This window comes from Seriola dumerili, unplaced genomic scaffold (assembly GCF_002260705.1).
Source record: "Seriola dumerili isolate Sdu_G_001 unplaced genomic scaffold, Sdu_1.0 BDQW01000024.1, whole genome shotgun sequence".
Taxonomy (NCBI): Eukaryota; Metazoa; Chordata; class Actinopteri; order Carangiformes; family Carangidae; genus Seriola; species Seriola dumerili.
Window position 1 is genome coordinate 147,748 of NW_019174279.1, and position 12,015 is coordinate 159,762.

The 12,015-nt window shown below is 41.7% G+C and overlaps 1 protein-coding gene across 1 annotated transcript in view; it reads right to left on the bottom strand.

The window, feature by feature from the left end:
• kcnip2 (potassium voltage-gated channel interacting protein 2) overlaps positions 1-12,015 on the bottom strand; it is an 86,379-nt gene that overhangs the window by 818 nt on the left and 73,546 nt on the right. Inside the window, exons 3-7 of the mRNA XM_022762478.1 lie at positions 2,224-2,306; positions 1,284-1,408; positions 1,020-1,089; positions 531-601; positions 214-321 (exon numbers count right to left, since the gene is read on the bottom strand). Coding sequence (XP_022618199.1) covers positions 214-321; positions 531-601; positions 1,020-1,089; positions 1,284-1,408; positions 2,224-2,306 — 457 coding nt within the window. The remainder of the gene's footprint in view (positions 1-213; positions 322-530; positions 602-1,019; positions 1,090-1,283; positions 1,409-2,223; positions 2,307-12,015) is intronic.

The window sequence follows — 12,015 nt, forward strand, 5'->3', positions numbered from 1 at the left end:
AATAAAAGTTGATGTATTCAGTGATCAATATCCCGGCAGACAATGTCCACACACAGAGTAACAAGTTGCCAAAACTTGGACAATGAGGACATTTCCTCATCGTCCCAAGGCTGGAGCTATTACTGCAAGGAATTGAGAGCTACTGTATCTAAACACAGTGCAACATGTGTGTGTGTGTGTGTGTGTGTGTGTGTGTGTGTGTGTGTGTGTTACCTCTTTGGTGATGCAGCCGTCCTTGTTCAGGTCGTACAGGTTGAACGCCCAGTTTAGCCGATCATTAATGGTCCCTCTCAGGATGATAGACAGGCCAAATACAAAGTCCTGAGATAGAAAGGGAACAACTGACTGTATTGTTTTGGCATTTCTTAAATCATGACACAGTAAGTGAAGTCAAATTCTTATCACAGCAATAATCTCAATGGACAGGTATTTAGAGGGAGCACATTTACGTGGCTACAGCTGTGGTAGTGAATTTTCCTGGAGCAACATTTTTGCTTTTAATCGCTCAAACACACAAGAATACAACTCACCTCAAAACTAACCGAGCCGTTCTTGTTAGTGTCGAAGGCTTCAAACAGGAAATGTGCATACATACTTGAATCTGCAGAGGTGGAGACGTATGGTAACGCGTGTGCCATCAAAACATGAAGCAAAGTCTTTGAAGAGCTAGGATTAGCAGAGAGCTAAATATAGCCTGGATATAAAAATAATTTCAAATACAACTGGAGGCGAGTGGTTAACATTTCATCAACCTAAATATCATGGAATGAAAAATTGCCTTGCCTGGCAGTGCATGTACTATAGTCCTCCCGAGCACATTTATAATGAGCTAATTATGTTCATTCCATTGTAATGAGGAAAAGGTACATGTATACCTCTACAGGATCAAATGAATGATTTTGTTTACACTTTTACCTGAAATGTATTAAATAAATGAAGACAGAAGGAATGGTGTAAGGGAAAGTATTATGGACACAGCTGGAGCTCCTTAGGTTCAGTGGTCGGAGCTGACAACTCACCTCCCTGAGGAAAGAACTGGGAGTAAATGTTCTTAAAGTTCTCCTCATTCACCACACCACTCGGACACTCCTGGGATACAAATGTGAATTGAGAAAACTCATTAGTTCCTCTAGCACAGAATATATATATATATATGTAAAGGGCTACACGTCAACTTCAGCTCTCGCCAGACTGATTCTGCTCTGAACTCCCAAAATGATGCAACCAGAGCCAGATTTCATTTTTTGATTTGTAGTCTTTCTTATTACTTCAGCCAGACCTACATTTTTGAAGCCCCTGTAGAGGACTTGCAGCTCCTTCTTGGTGAACTTAGTCTGCTCCTGCAGCTTGTCCATGCTTTCAGGGCGATGGCACACAGTGGATAACTCAAAATCATCTTCCACGCTGTCTGTGTGAGGGAGAGACCAGTGTTAGTTCGCATGAATCATCTCCACACCCACACAAAGCCTCCAGAGACTGCCATGACCTGGCCAACATACTGAAGTCATCAAACTGATACTGAGCTCCTCATCCAGTACAAGTCTTACATAGAGCAAAATAACACAGTTTGTTCATAACAATGTTAATTCACTGAGGGAAAATGTGAGTGAATGCAATTTTCTATTTATAATCATGACGGCACAAAGCCAAGCAATTTCCACACACCTTTGTACCAGCATAAGCTTTATTTCCTTACTTCCTATCACAAAGCAAAACATGGTGAGTACAACATCTTTAAATTTTCTTACTTTCAAATTCAAGTTTACTAAAGAAACTGGTCCTGCACTGAGGAAAGAAAGTCTCTACCACATATTCCTCATCCGATTCTCAGTCCATGTGTTTCTCCAAAAATAACTCTCAACTCAAAGTGTGTGCCATGTCTGATAAGTTCCCAGACCTCTAGAACCTGTTAGTTTTGACCTCACCTTAATATCTCACACACACACACACACACACACACAAACACACACACACACAGACACACATTCCACTGCCCAAGGGAACAGCACAGTCATCAAATCCCAAAATACAAAAACGGGTCAGACCCATTAGCCACAATAACACCAGGGTGTTTTTGAGTTTGTGGGGTTTGAGTGAATTCCTGTAGGTGGATTAATGTGTACACTGAATGTTTCGGCAGCTGCGCGCACATGACGGCATCCACACAAGAGGCCGGACACATGGAAGAACGTAGAGATGTATAGAGAGTGAAGGAGCACTTGCTTTGACTGATAGAGGGGGCAGCCGAGGGCTTGCAGCACGGCAGCAGCTTGAGGAATCGCTGCTTTATGGTTTTTTTGCTTTGGCTGGTGGAAGGATTACCTGCAATCACCAACCATAGCATAAAGGTTAGAGACACACACACACACACACACACACACACAAACACACACACACACAAACACACACATGTGCACGCAAGTCTGTGATTTCATTCTGTTTTCTCACGCACACATGCACACGTGTCCGTAAAACCACAAACACACTCCATGCAACGGACAGATGCAACAATGAGGCAAACTGGTAATTGCCTGCTGACCTGGTTTAGCGATGGGAGACCACACGTACCACTTCAAACGGTAGATATTATCGCACAACAGCAGCACAGCGTGACCCCTAGAAACGCACAGCTTCCCTCATCAGTCTGGCTCTCGTATCGCATTGCCACATTCAGTCGACTGTATGAGGTATTAGAAAACCCAGTGGAGAGTGTCAACTTCTAACAAAAGTCAAACATCAACAGTTTTAATTCACAATCGGCTTAAACAAGGACATCATTTCACTTCATATTTGCCATATTTGCAAAACCGCCTCAACCAGAGCCCATCACGCCTCACACCACAGCACCAGTCCAGCTCAACACAAACCTCCTGATGCCCATTTACAGAGTAATAATGAAAATCAGGCAGAAGTAAAACAAATACACACACATGAACCACGTACTTACTCTTGCCTCTTAGTTTCCATGGTAACAGTCCCCTCACCCCTTTCAGCAGGACCCCTGCAGTCTGAGGGATGAAGGCCGTGATGGGTTGAAAACTAATACCACCACAGTACCAACACTGACAACCCACCCCGTTGTCTCCCTGCACCATGGGGCCTCAGGGACTGTGGTCCTCAGAGCCAGAGGCTGAGCACATTGTCCAATGGATACCAGATTAATACATCCAGTCGCCTAGCAAAGGCCCAGCCCTCTGCCCCAGGGTCTGTGCAAGTGAGTACATTATCTTTTTCCATAAGGACCTAACTGCTGACCACAATACAGAAATGAATAACAAATACAGTGGCCAACAGCCATAGATACAAAAGTTACTTTTCAAGTAAGACACAGGAGACTAATTATGCCAGGAGTAATGCTGTATCTCCATCTGCTGAGGAAGATCATGTGATTTGATCAAAAGCTCCAGACTAGCTACCAAATGACCCTGAGGTGGGATTGTTTTGTTAACTTATTGTAACTTCTTTCTATACTGTTGTTGGTTTGCTTTACTGCATGCATCATACTTTTATAAGTTCACCATAAGCTTTTATAAAACCTGATATTCAAACTGATTCACAACTGCAGCTGTCAAATAAAATTTCAATTTGCAAGATATAGTTGAGGATAAGTATAAAGTAGCAAATAAAACTGGAAATACTAGTAAAGTCATAAAACTGTACATGCACATAAACATACTTGGATACTTGCCACTGCTGCTTAAGGTGTATCTAATGGGTACAGCATATCTAAAGTTTGGAAAGTGTCTGGCATAGCATCACAGATTACAGTTTTGATGAAGTATCTAATAGCAACTGTTGTGAAATATGTTTTTTAAGTAACCTGATTGTTCTGAAAGCCTGTGTAGAGATTGGTACGAAAACAAACAAACAAAAAAAAATGATTTGTATGCCTCTGCTCTGCATGGAACACTGAGCTTCAAATATTTGCTTAGATATGTTTGTTGTCGGACAGGGACACCTTTTCCTCCCTCACTGTTTGACAAGCTTCTCCATCTCCTTCTGCTTCCTTCTCTGTATGTTTGTCCTTTGCTGGTGATGAGGTTTCTTGCTTGTTGTGATGTCTTTGAGTAAATGTGCTACGGCTGTCTTGGCAAAGTCTCTCTTGGAATAGAGATATTTGATCTCAGAGGGATTAACCTGATTTTAATAAGCACATGCACACAAGTGCATCTCTTTAAAGGTCCCTATATTTTATAAAAACATGCCCCCAAAACATCTGTCTGTCTGTGTCTATCTGTATCTATATATCTATCGGTGCTGAGCTGCAGTTTTTTTCTCTTTCACAGCTGTTTTAAAGCACACTATCAAATTAGAATCTATAAGACACAGTACTCAATATGGAAGTTGCATCTAATGTTAACATACTACTTTGGTTGAAAACAAGTAGGTTACAGCACTCCTTTCGCTATTGAAGTAACATGTGATCAATTTGTTCTCCGGCCTTTGAAGTTAAAAATTGTTTTTTTGAGTGGCACTGACAATGAGACCAGGAATTCTTTCATTTTAACCTGAGATGGTGGAAAAGTTAAAAGAGACCAATAGCTGGTCTGATGAGGATGGCTGTTGTGCAGCATTATGACACTTGCACCGTGAGCCCTGTGGTGATTGAGCAATTAGTGTTCAATAGTTTCCTCCAGGGTACACTGACAGACCACCACAAACTCTTCAGGATATAAGGAAAACAGCACTATTTTTAGCTTGATGGCAACACATTTTTGACAATATCCAGTAACTTTTGAAGGAGCCTCATGTTTCATGAACCCAAGAGATCTGAGGATTTTCTCAAGGCACAGAGAAGCCATGCAATTTCCTCAGCTGAAGTGAAAGCAGCAAACACATTACAGTTCTGAGCCACAGTGATACGGTACACTGCTGATGCAGATGCAGACTGGTTGTGCAGATCTGTAGGCCCCCCTGACGTCTCGTGATGAGAGAAGTAGAACTGTAGTTTTCAGAAATATTATCATCAAATTAAAACTTCCTGTTGGTTCAGTTGGTTCTTCATTTGCCTGTGGTTTCAAATGAGGCCTGGGACTTGTACCTAATGTCATTAATCTCCTCCCACCTCTCTTGCCTATCCTTATCTAGCTATATAGTGATACATTCCCATAAAGCTGAGGGACTCACAAGAGGCAAAAACAAAAGAAAGAACATGCAGCAAGAGCAAAGATATCCTGACTTTCAGCCCCTAATGTAGTTTAAACTCCAAAAGCACCAGAACCTAAATTTCCCATGATGCACCTTTTTTTGCTAGAGCCTCATCTGGTAAAAGTGCTCATCATATAAACTCCATGCCTCCAGTTTATCATGCAGGCTTTAAAATTAAAATGTGTGGCCTCAAGGTGAAGACATGGAAAGGCCCCCTCTCCCAGAGACAGAAGCGAGCAGACTGATCTTGATACATAAAATTGTTGGAGGGCACATCTTAATCACAGTAAAAACGAAAAGTAAAATCCATGGTTGATAAAATATTTTACAGACAGAGCATTTTAGATGCAAGTAGTTAAATATTGAATGATAAATTTCAGAAATATCTTCTTCCTACATAAGAATGTGTTTTGTGGACATGAATTATTCATTCAAATGTATTTGTTTGGAAGTTTTGAATCTCATTTGTGTCATAAATGCAGCAGTTATAACATTCTGCAACTATATGTGAGTTAGAAAGGTGTGGATACACTGCATGTGCTTTGGTATTTCAGTCTCAGACGAGGCTATACACACACACACACACACACACACGTACTACGCAGGACTATAAACAGATGTGAGAAACATGACAACTATTTAACCCTGAAAACACTTCAGAAACATACACAGACCCCCCCCCCTGCCACCTTTCCAGCTGAGTGTTTTCCTCCATCATATTAATCATTTCTGACTTCTCACTCAGAGCCTCTCTCTTGCTTCCTTACGATTTCTCTTACCTGCCACGGAAATGTCGATGAGCCCCAGAAAGTGCATCAGTTTGAGGGAGCTGCAGACCACCAGGAGGATGCCCACAGTCTGCAGCCCCTCCACCTCCCACTTGTCTTGGAAGAACAGATGCATCCTTTCCCCCCTTCCTTTCTCTTTCTCTGTTTCTGTCAACAAAAATCTTTCTCTTGCCCCAGGGCAACCACGCCCCCCTCCCCCCCTCGTTCTCAGCTCCAACCAGGAATGCACCGTCTTTCTCTCTTCAGTCTCTCCTCTCAGTCTCCCTCTATATGCCGGCATTCGGCCATCCTAACTCCGCACGGCACCCCACCCGCTTTCTTCACTGAAGGTAGAATGTTATTCTCCTCGTTTCTTCATTGAGAGGGGTAAGTGCGTGGCTGCAAGACTGTCGATTTGCTGCTCCACACCCGCCCACCTCCGAGGCTGTCAAAGGTTGTTTAAGTTCCAGGTGAAGTTCAGGCAATTCACTGTGTATCTCCTGGCAGGTTGGCAGATATTGTTTACCGACTCTCTCTGCTTTTCCAGCTACTGACTCTCAAACTGTCTCTACTCTCTGCCTGTCCTCCCTCTCTTCCTCGCCTTACCTCCGTCACTCTCCTCCTGCTGTGTCCCTCCCCATGCTTAATTGGGTCAGTGATGGGACTGAGTGGAGATGAGGAAAGAGGAGGGAGATGAGAAATGGAAGTAGGGGAAAGGAGGGAGGAGTACTACTTGTAGGTTAAGTGGGGAAACAGAGTGGGAAACATACAAAAGACAGATGAGAAGAATGAACTGGGAGATGAGATAGGAGGTGAGACGGGGAAAGGAGGGGCAAGATGGAATGGATAAGGATGAAATAAAAGCAGCCAGGGGTATAGCAGGGACTGAATCCAAAAAAAAAAACAAAAAAAACAAACGATGAATCAAAAAGAGGTGGCAGGGGGAAAATGAAGGACAAAATTCGGAGAAGAAGAAGCAGAGAAAGACTAACAGAAGGGAGGAGGGAAGCAGTGACGACAGATATCTGACCCAGTGGCTACTGTGGACGAACTCACAGATGTGGCAATCTCCCCTGAGTGCGAAGTCAACACACGTGCACACACAAACACACAGCCCGGAGGCAAAATCTGGCTATAACATGTATTGCATATGCAATCAGCGCATTGGGGAATATTTCTGTCGGGATGGGATAGATTGATGTCACATCTGGCACACTGACATCCTACCACAGATAGACACTCTATAAAAAAAAAAGGATTTCAAAGAATGGAACCATGATCATCCATTTTGGAGACCTGCCATGTGGAATTAATATAACACATGTAGGATTTAGGCTTGAGCCTGTAACTTTTCAACAATGTGTAACAAGAAGAGAAAATGTAATTAGGCCTACAGCATATACAAAGGATATAGCCTTTTAAACCCTTTCAACCTTAATGTTGCGGTGGGATCTGATGCAGAACATTATCTTTCCTTATTACTGTATGCGGATTGGGTATCAGCCATATGTGAACAAACCACATTTGTTTTTTTGAGAATGTTATTATGAAAATCAGTGTTTCTGTTGTCAGCTTCAGTCATTAGGTCACAGCGGGCCTCAGTTTTTAATGCCACAGCAAACCCTGACCTTACTGTATTACCTCACATAAGATCGACTCTAATGAGTCCCCTTGCTGTGAGATACACAGAATCTACATTGAGGAAAAAACAGCACACTGGTATCAGACTGGTATTCAGTACTGGCAGATAACCTGAGCCGAGGTATTGGAAATTAAACAACAAAATACAGCATTTGTACAACTCTGACGGTCTCAATAGCAGCACAACATCATTTGTCTGTTCTCTCCACAGCAGTTCAGAATCAACAGTGTGGTCAGGGAGAGAGCATGGTTTGGGCTCAAATACAATAACTGCTTGGTTAAGGTTCGTGGTCGTGGTTAAAAGAAACCAACTTGCGGTAGGAAATGGGGAGAGAACAATGGTCTAGCGAGTCACAGTCCAATGTTTTGTGGAGCTATCCAACCACCACAAGCTCTTCCCTCTGCAGACTTTATGGCTCTATAAAAACGTTCTGTTTCTTCCAACGGACAGAAGTCTTTCTCATTTCCACATAAATATATTGTATGTCATTTTGAGGCATTTACTGAAACATCTGATGGTGTCTTTCCTCTATAACACAAAAAAAGTGACACCATTTGTCCTCCATCACCTTCATTCTCCACCCCATGTTCAGTAAACGCCGCCTGTTATCAAAACTGGAAACACTTCCCTGGCACTTCAAAGCCTTCATCTCGTCTTTAAGATTGTATATTATATTGTATATAGACACGTGGATGCGTCTGTCTCTCTGTGCCTGTGAGTGGGTCGACTCATTGCCAGACAGAAAGCAACCAGGATATGGAGGGGAAGTTAAAAGGGAAGCTGGGGGAGACGGAGAGGTCTACGGAGGGTTTGACGTGTCTGTCGTGTGATTAATGATTCCCTGAGTCAAAATGAGACCTGGAGATACAGTGTAGCTGCAAGAGCCTCAGGGAGCACACATCTCAGAGAGCAGCCTGGTGAGACTAAACAACCCACACTCAATCAGAGACAGACTTAGACTCTTTGGTACACAAAATGACAACAGCAATGATTTTTTTTTTTCATGTCTAAAGGCGGAAACCGGCCCATGGACACTCAAGGTGCGCAACGGTCAATCACTGTCATCTAATGTGAGGGAGTCAACTGTGGCTGTGGAGCGCTCAAAATACAATAAGGGAGACTTATTGCAGCTTCTAATGGCTCGGACATTGATACAATAGGGTCTTTATGATCATGCAAATTGAGATAACTAAAGAGAAGATAATTGAGAAGATGGTTATTAAATATTAATGACTTCACAGTCATCTGTAGAGACTTCTACTCTACATAAGGCATTATATTACCTTATATGCATGCATTTATGCACATGATTAATTAAACAAGCTACATGAAATCATAAATACAGTGACACATTCAGGCCAGTAAATTCTCACACAGTCTGCAGCAGGAGAGTCAAATCAAGGATGAAAGTGTGAGAGATTAAGGCTGGGCGCGCCCATCTGTCATCATCTCTTACATACAGCATCAGGATATCTGCCATGTACCAAGACAGAAATGTAAGATCAATTTGTTACAAATAAACAAAAATCTCCCTTTTAACTTTCTTTCCCAAAACTCTGCCCAGACATGACAGCTCTGTGATGATAGGAATAATGTAAAGCATTTTGAACTTGTTAATGGTGTTGCGGTTGCGTCTAATATTGGCAGCATAAATTCTGGCTTTCTTCACCGTTGCACTGATTTGGCGACTCGCAGATCAAAAGACATTTAGACGTCTCGGTTACTGTAAAACCGTACTGTATAAACCGTTTGTTTAGATGTTTAAATTACATATAACCTTTGTTTCAACAGCATTTCAGTGACTATATATCGCAGTGTGTATTTAGGAGCTGCTTCAAACTGAAATATAGTCATGCTTTTTCAAATAATTATTATGTAATCTATGTCTAAACAAGAGTCTACAGCTGTGCTAGAGGCTCTGTGAGACTGTACTTAGACAGTGGGGGTTTGAGGTAAATGCTAATGTCTGCATGCTAATGTGCTCACAGTGACTATTCTAAATTGCTGATGGTATTTAGGTATAATGATAAGCATGTGCGGTATCGTACTGTACAAATTAGACATTTGACCCAGTGATGGAAATAGATGAAAAATTGAAATGAAAGGGATTGTCAAAGTGTTCACAGTTAGTCCTGAAGGGAAGATTAAATTTAACAACAATCCATCAAATAGTTGTTGAAACATTTCACTCAGAACAACATATGCCAACGTCATGATGGCGCCAGAGGAAACGTGGGTTCATCAGAGTCGTTAGGATACATTCTCTCAGGGCCATAAATATCTATACAGCATTTCATAGCAATCCATCCGGTAGCCAATGTCTGCCATCCCCTCAGAAACGTTCACTTTTTTAAAGCAAATTTAGCATCTACAGATTTTTTCTTTTGACACCTACTAATCACCAAAATTTGTAACACTAGGAAGCATTTCTGGATATAAAAGTGAGGTAAACAACAAAAACACATCTATAACTGCGTACAGACACGCACACACATCAAGCTCTTCACATGACAGCCGTCACTTCGCTGCTAATCAGATACAAGCTCTGCTCAGTCCGTGTCCAACAGAGCGAGAGTGTTGCTCCCTGTGCGTGGAAACCGAGAGTGTGTGTGATATAATTGGCGGGCCAGAGGTGAGCGTACTAAACAGCCCTGAGAGAAGTTTCTCCCCTGACCTCTTCTCATCACCTCAAAACGTCTTGTGAGGGCAGTGAGCGTGAGAAATCACAGATGAACCACAGGAGCTTATTTTAGCCTAAACTGTTTGCGGGCAGTACGTGACGTCTGTAATCTGTCCCAAGTGATGCTCTGATGTTAATATAATGATGGACATTCACTTGCCTGAATGCTAATCTACATGCACAGTGCACACACACGGACACACACATGCACTCTCAGACTGTAATAAAATGTTAGGTTAATCAGTCTTACTTGATTAGTCTCTGTGAGGCATATTTTGCCTGAAGCCAGACACACCAAGTAATTGAAATACCACCATATTTAGACGTCTACCTGGGCAATTATTCCTCTCAAAACTGATTAAAATGTCTAAGAGAGCGAGGGGGGGGGGGCGCAGTGTGTGTGTGTGTGTGTGTGTGTATGTGTGTGTGAATGCGTGCAGCGAAGGAGACACAGAGGAGGTCATTGACAAATGGTGCTCAAAATTGGCTAGTGTGTTTCCAATTAGATAAGTGAAAGAAGAGATCCATTTGCATAGATCATTAGCTTTTGAGGATATTTTTAATACTGCGATGTGGGACAAAAACAGATCCATTCTACTGAGGCAGAGCCCTTTCAGCATAAACTACAGACAAGCTGGTAATGATTCAAATTTCTTTAGAAAGTGCTCATAATCACAGACGGAGGGATCAGAGGCTTTTCTCTTTTGAGGAAATAAGACGTAATGGATTATTTCTGTGTGCATGAGTTTACCGTTTCTACTGAAATTAAGATTATTAGTTAATTTTAACGTTGGTTTGGAATATGGGTAACTTTTTCCATTGAAATGTGATATTCCAACCAAATGACAGCTGGAATGATTAGTCAGCTCAATGAATCTGCAACAGATTTGATAATTGGATAATCATTTAATATGTTTTTGGGTAAAAATGTTAAACATTCATTTCTGATTTTCTCTGATAATTAACCTGAACATATTTGGGTTTTGGTGGTTGCAGAAAACAAGGCACTTATTTTGTCAGCTTGAGCTCTGGTAAAAAGGTACTTTTCACTATTTTCTGACATATTATACTCCAAAGCAAAAATCACTTGATAAGGAAATTACTCAGCAGATCAATCGATAATGAAAAATGCTGTTGCAGCCGTAAAACAAACACTGAACTATATGGCTGAGTCTTGAAGTCACGAGGCTGAAAACCTCTGATCTTCTCAATCACATATTGCAGCAATGAAGTTTTACGCCTGAAGAGGGCAGTGCGAGGTAAGACATCGATTAGCAACACCGTATTCAACAGTGCTGCTCACCTCTAGCTATTCCCTTTGTTATTGTCCTTCATTTAAAACCAGCTCCAGAGATCGGACTAACAGTGGGAGGCTAATGAAAGATCACAAGCCATTAACAATTCCTGACACGCTCACACACACACACATTCACACAATACTGAAAGGGAGAGTAACGCACATGTTTGCTATTATAACGAGTTCAACAGTAAAGCAGACCAAACTGTATTAAAGCTGCTGTACTTTGACCCTTTTTTCTGGCACTCAGCTGCATTCATGCTTTTTTTTTTTTTTTTTCTTTTTTTAAATGCATCCTGTTTTTTTTAAAACACTCAATCTAAATTAAGTTTTCATCGCTCACAACAATCCCGAAAACTTATTTCCATCAAATCATAAACACTCTGCTCTAATGTTTCCTGCCAGGAGCCAAATCAGGTAAACATCCTGAACAGGTCGATAATAATACAGAAAAAAAAAAACTTTCCAGGAGCAAACAGAG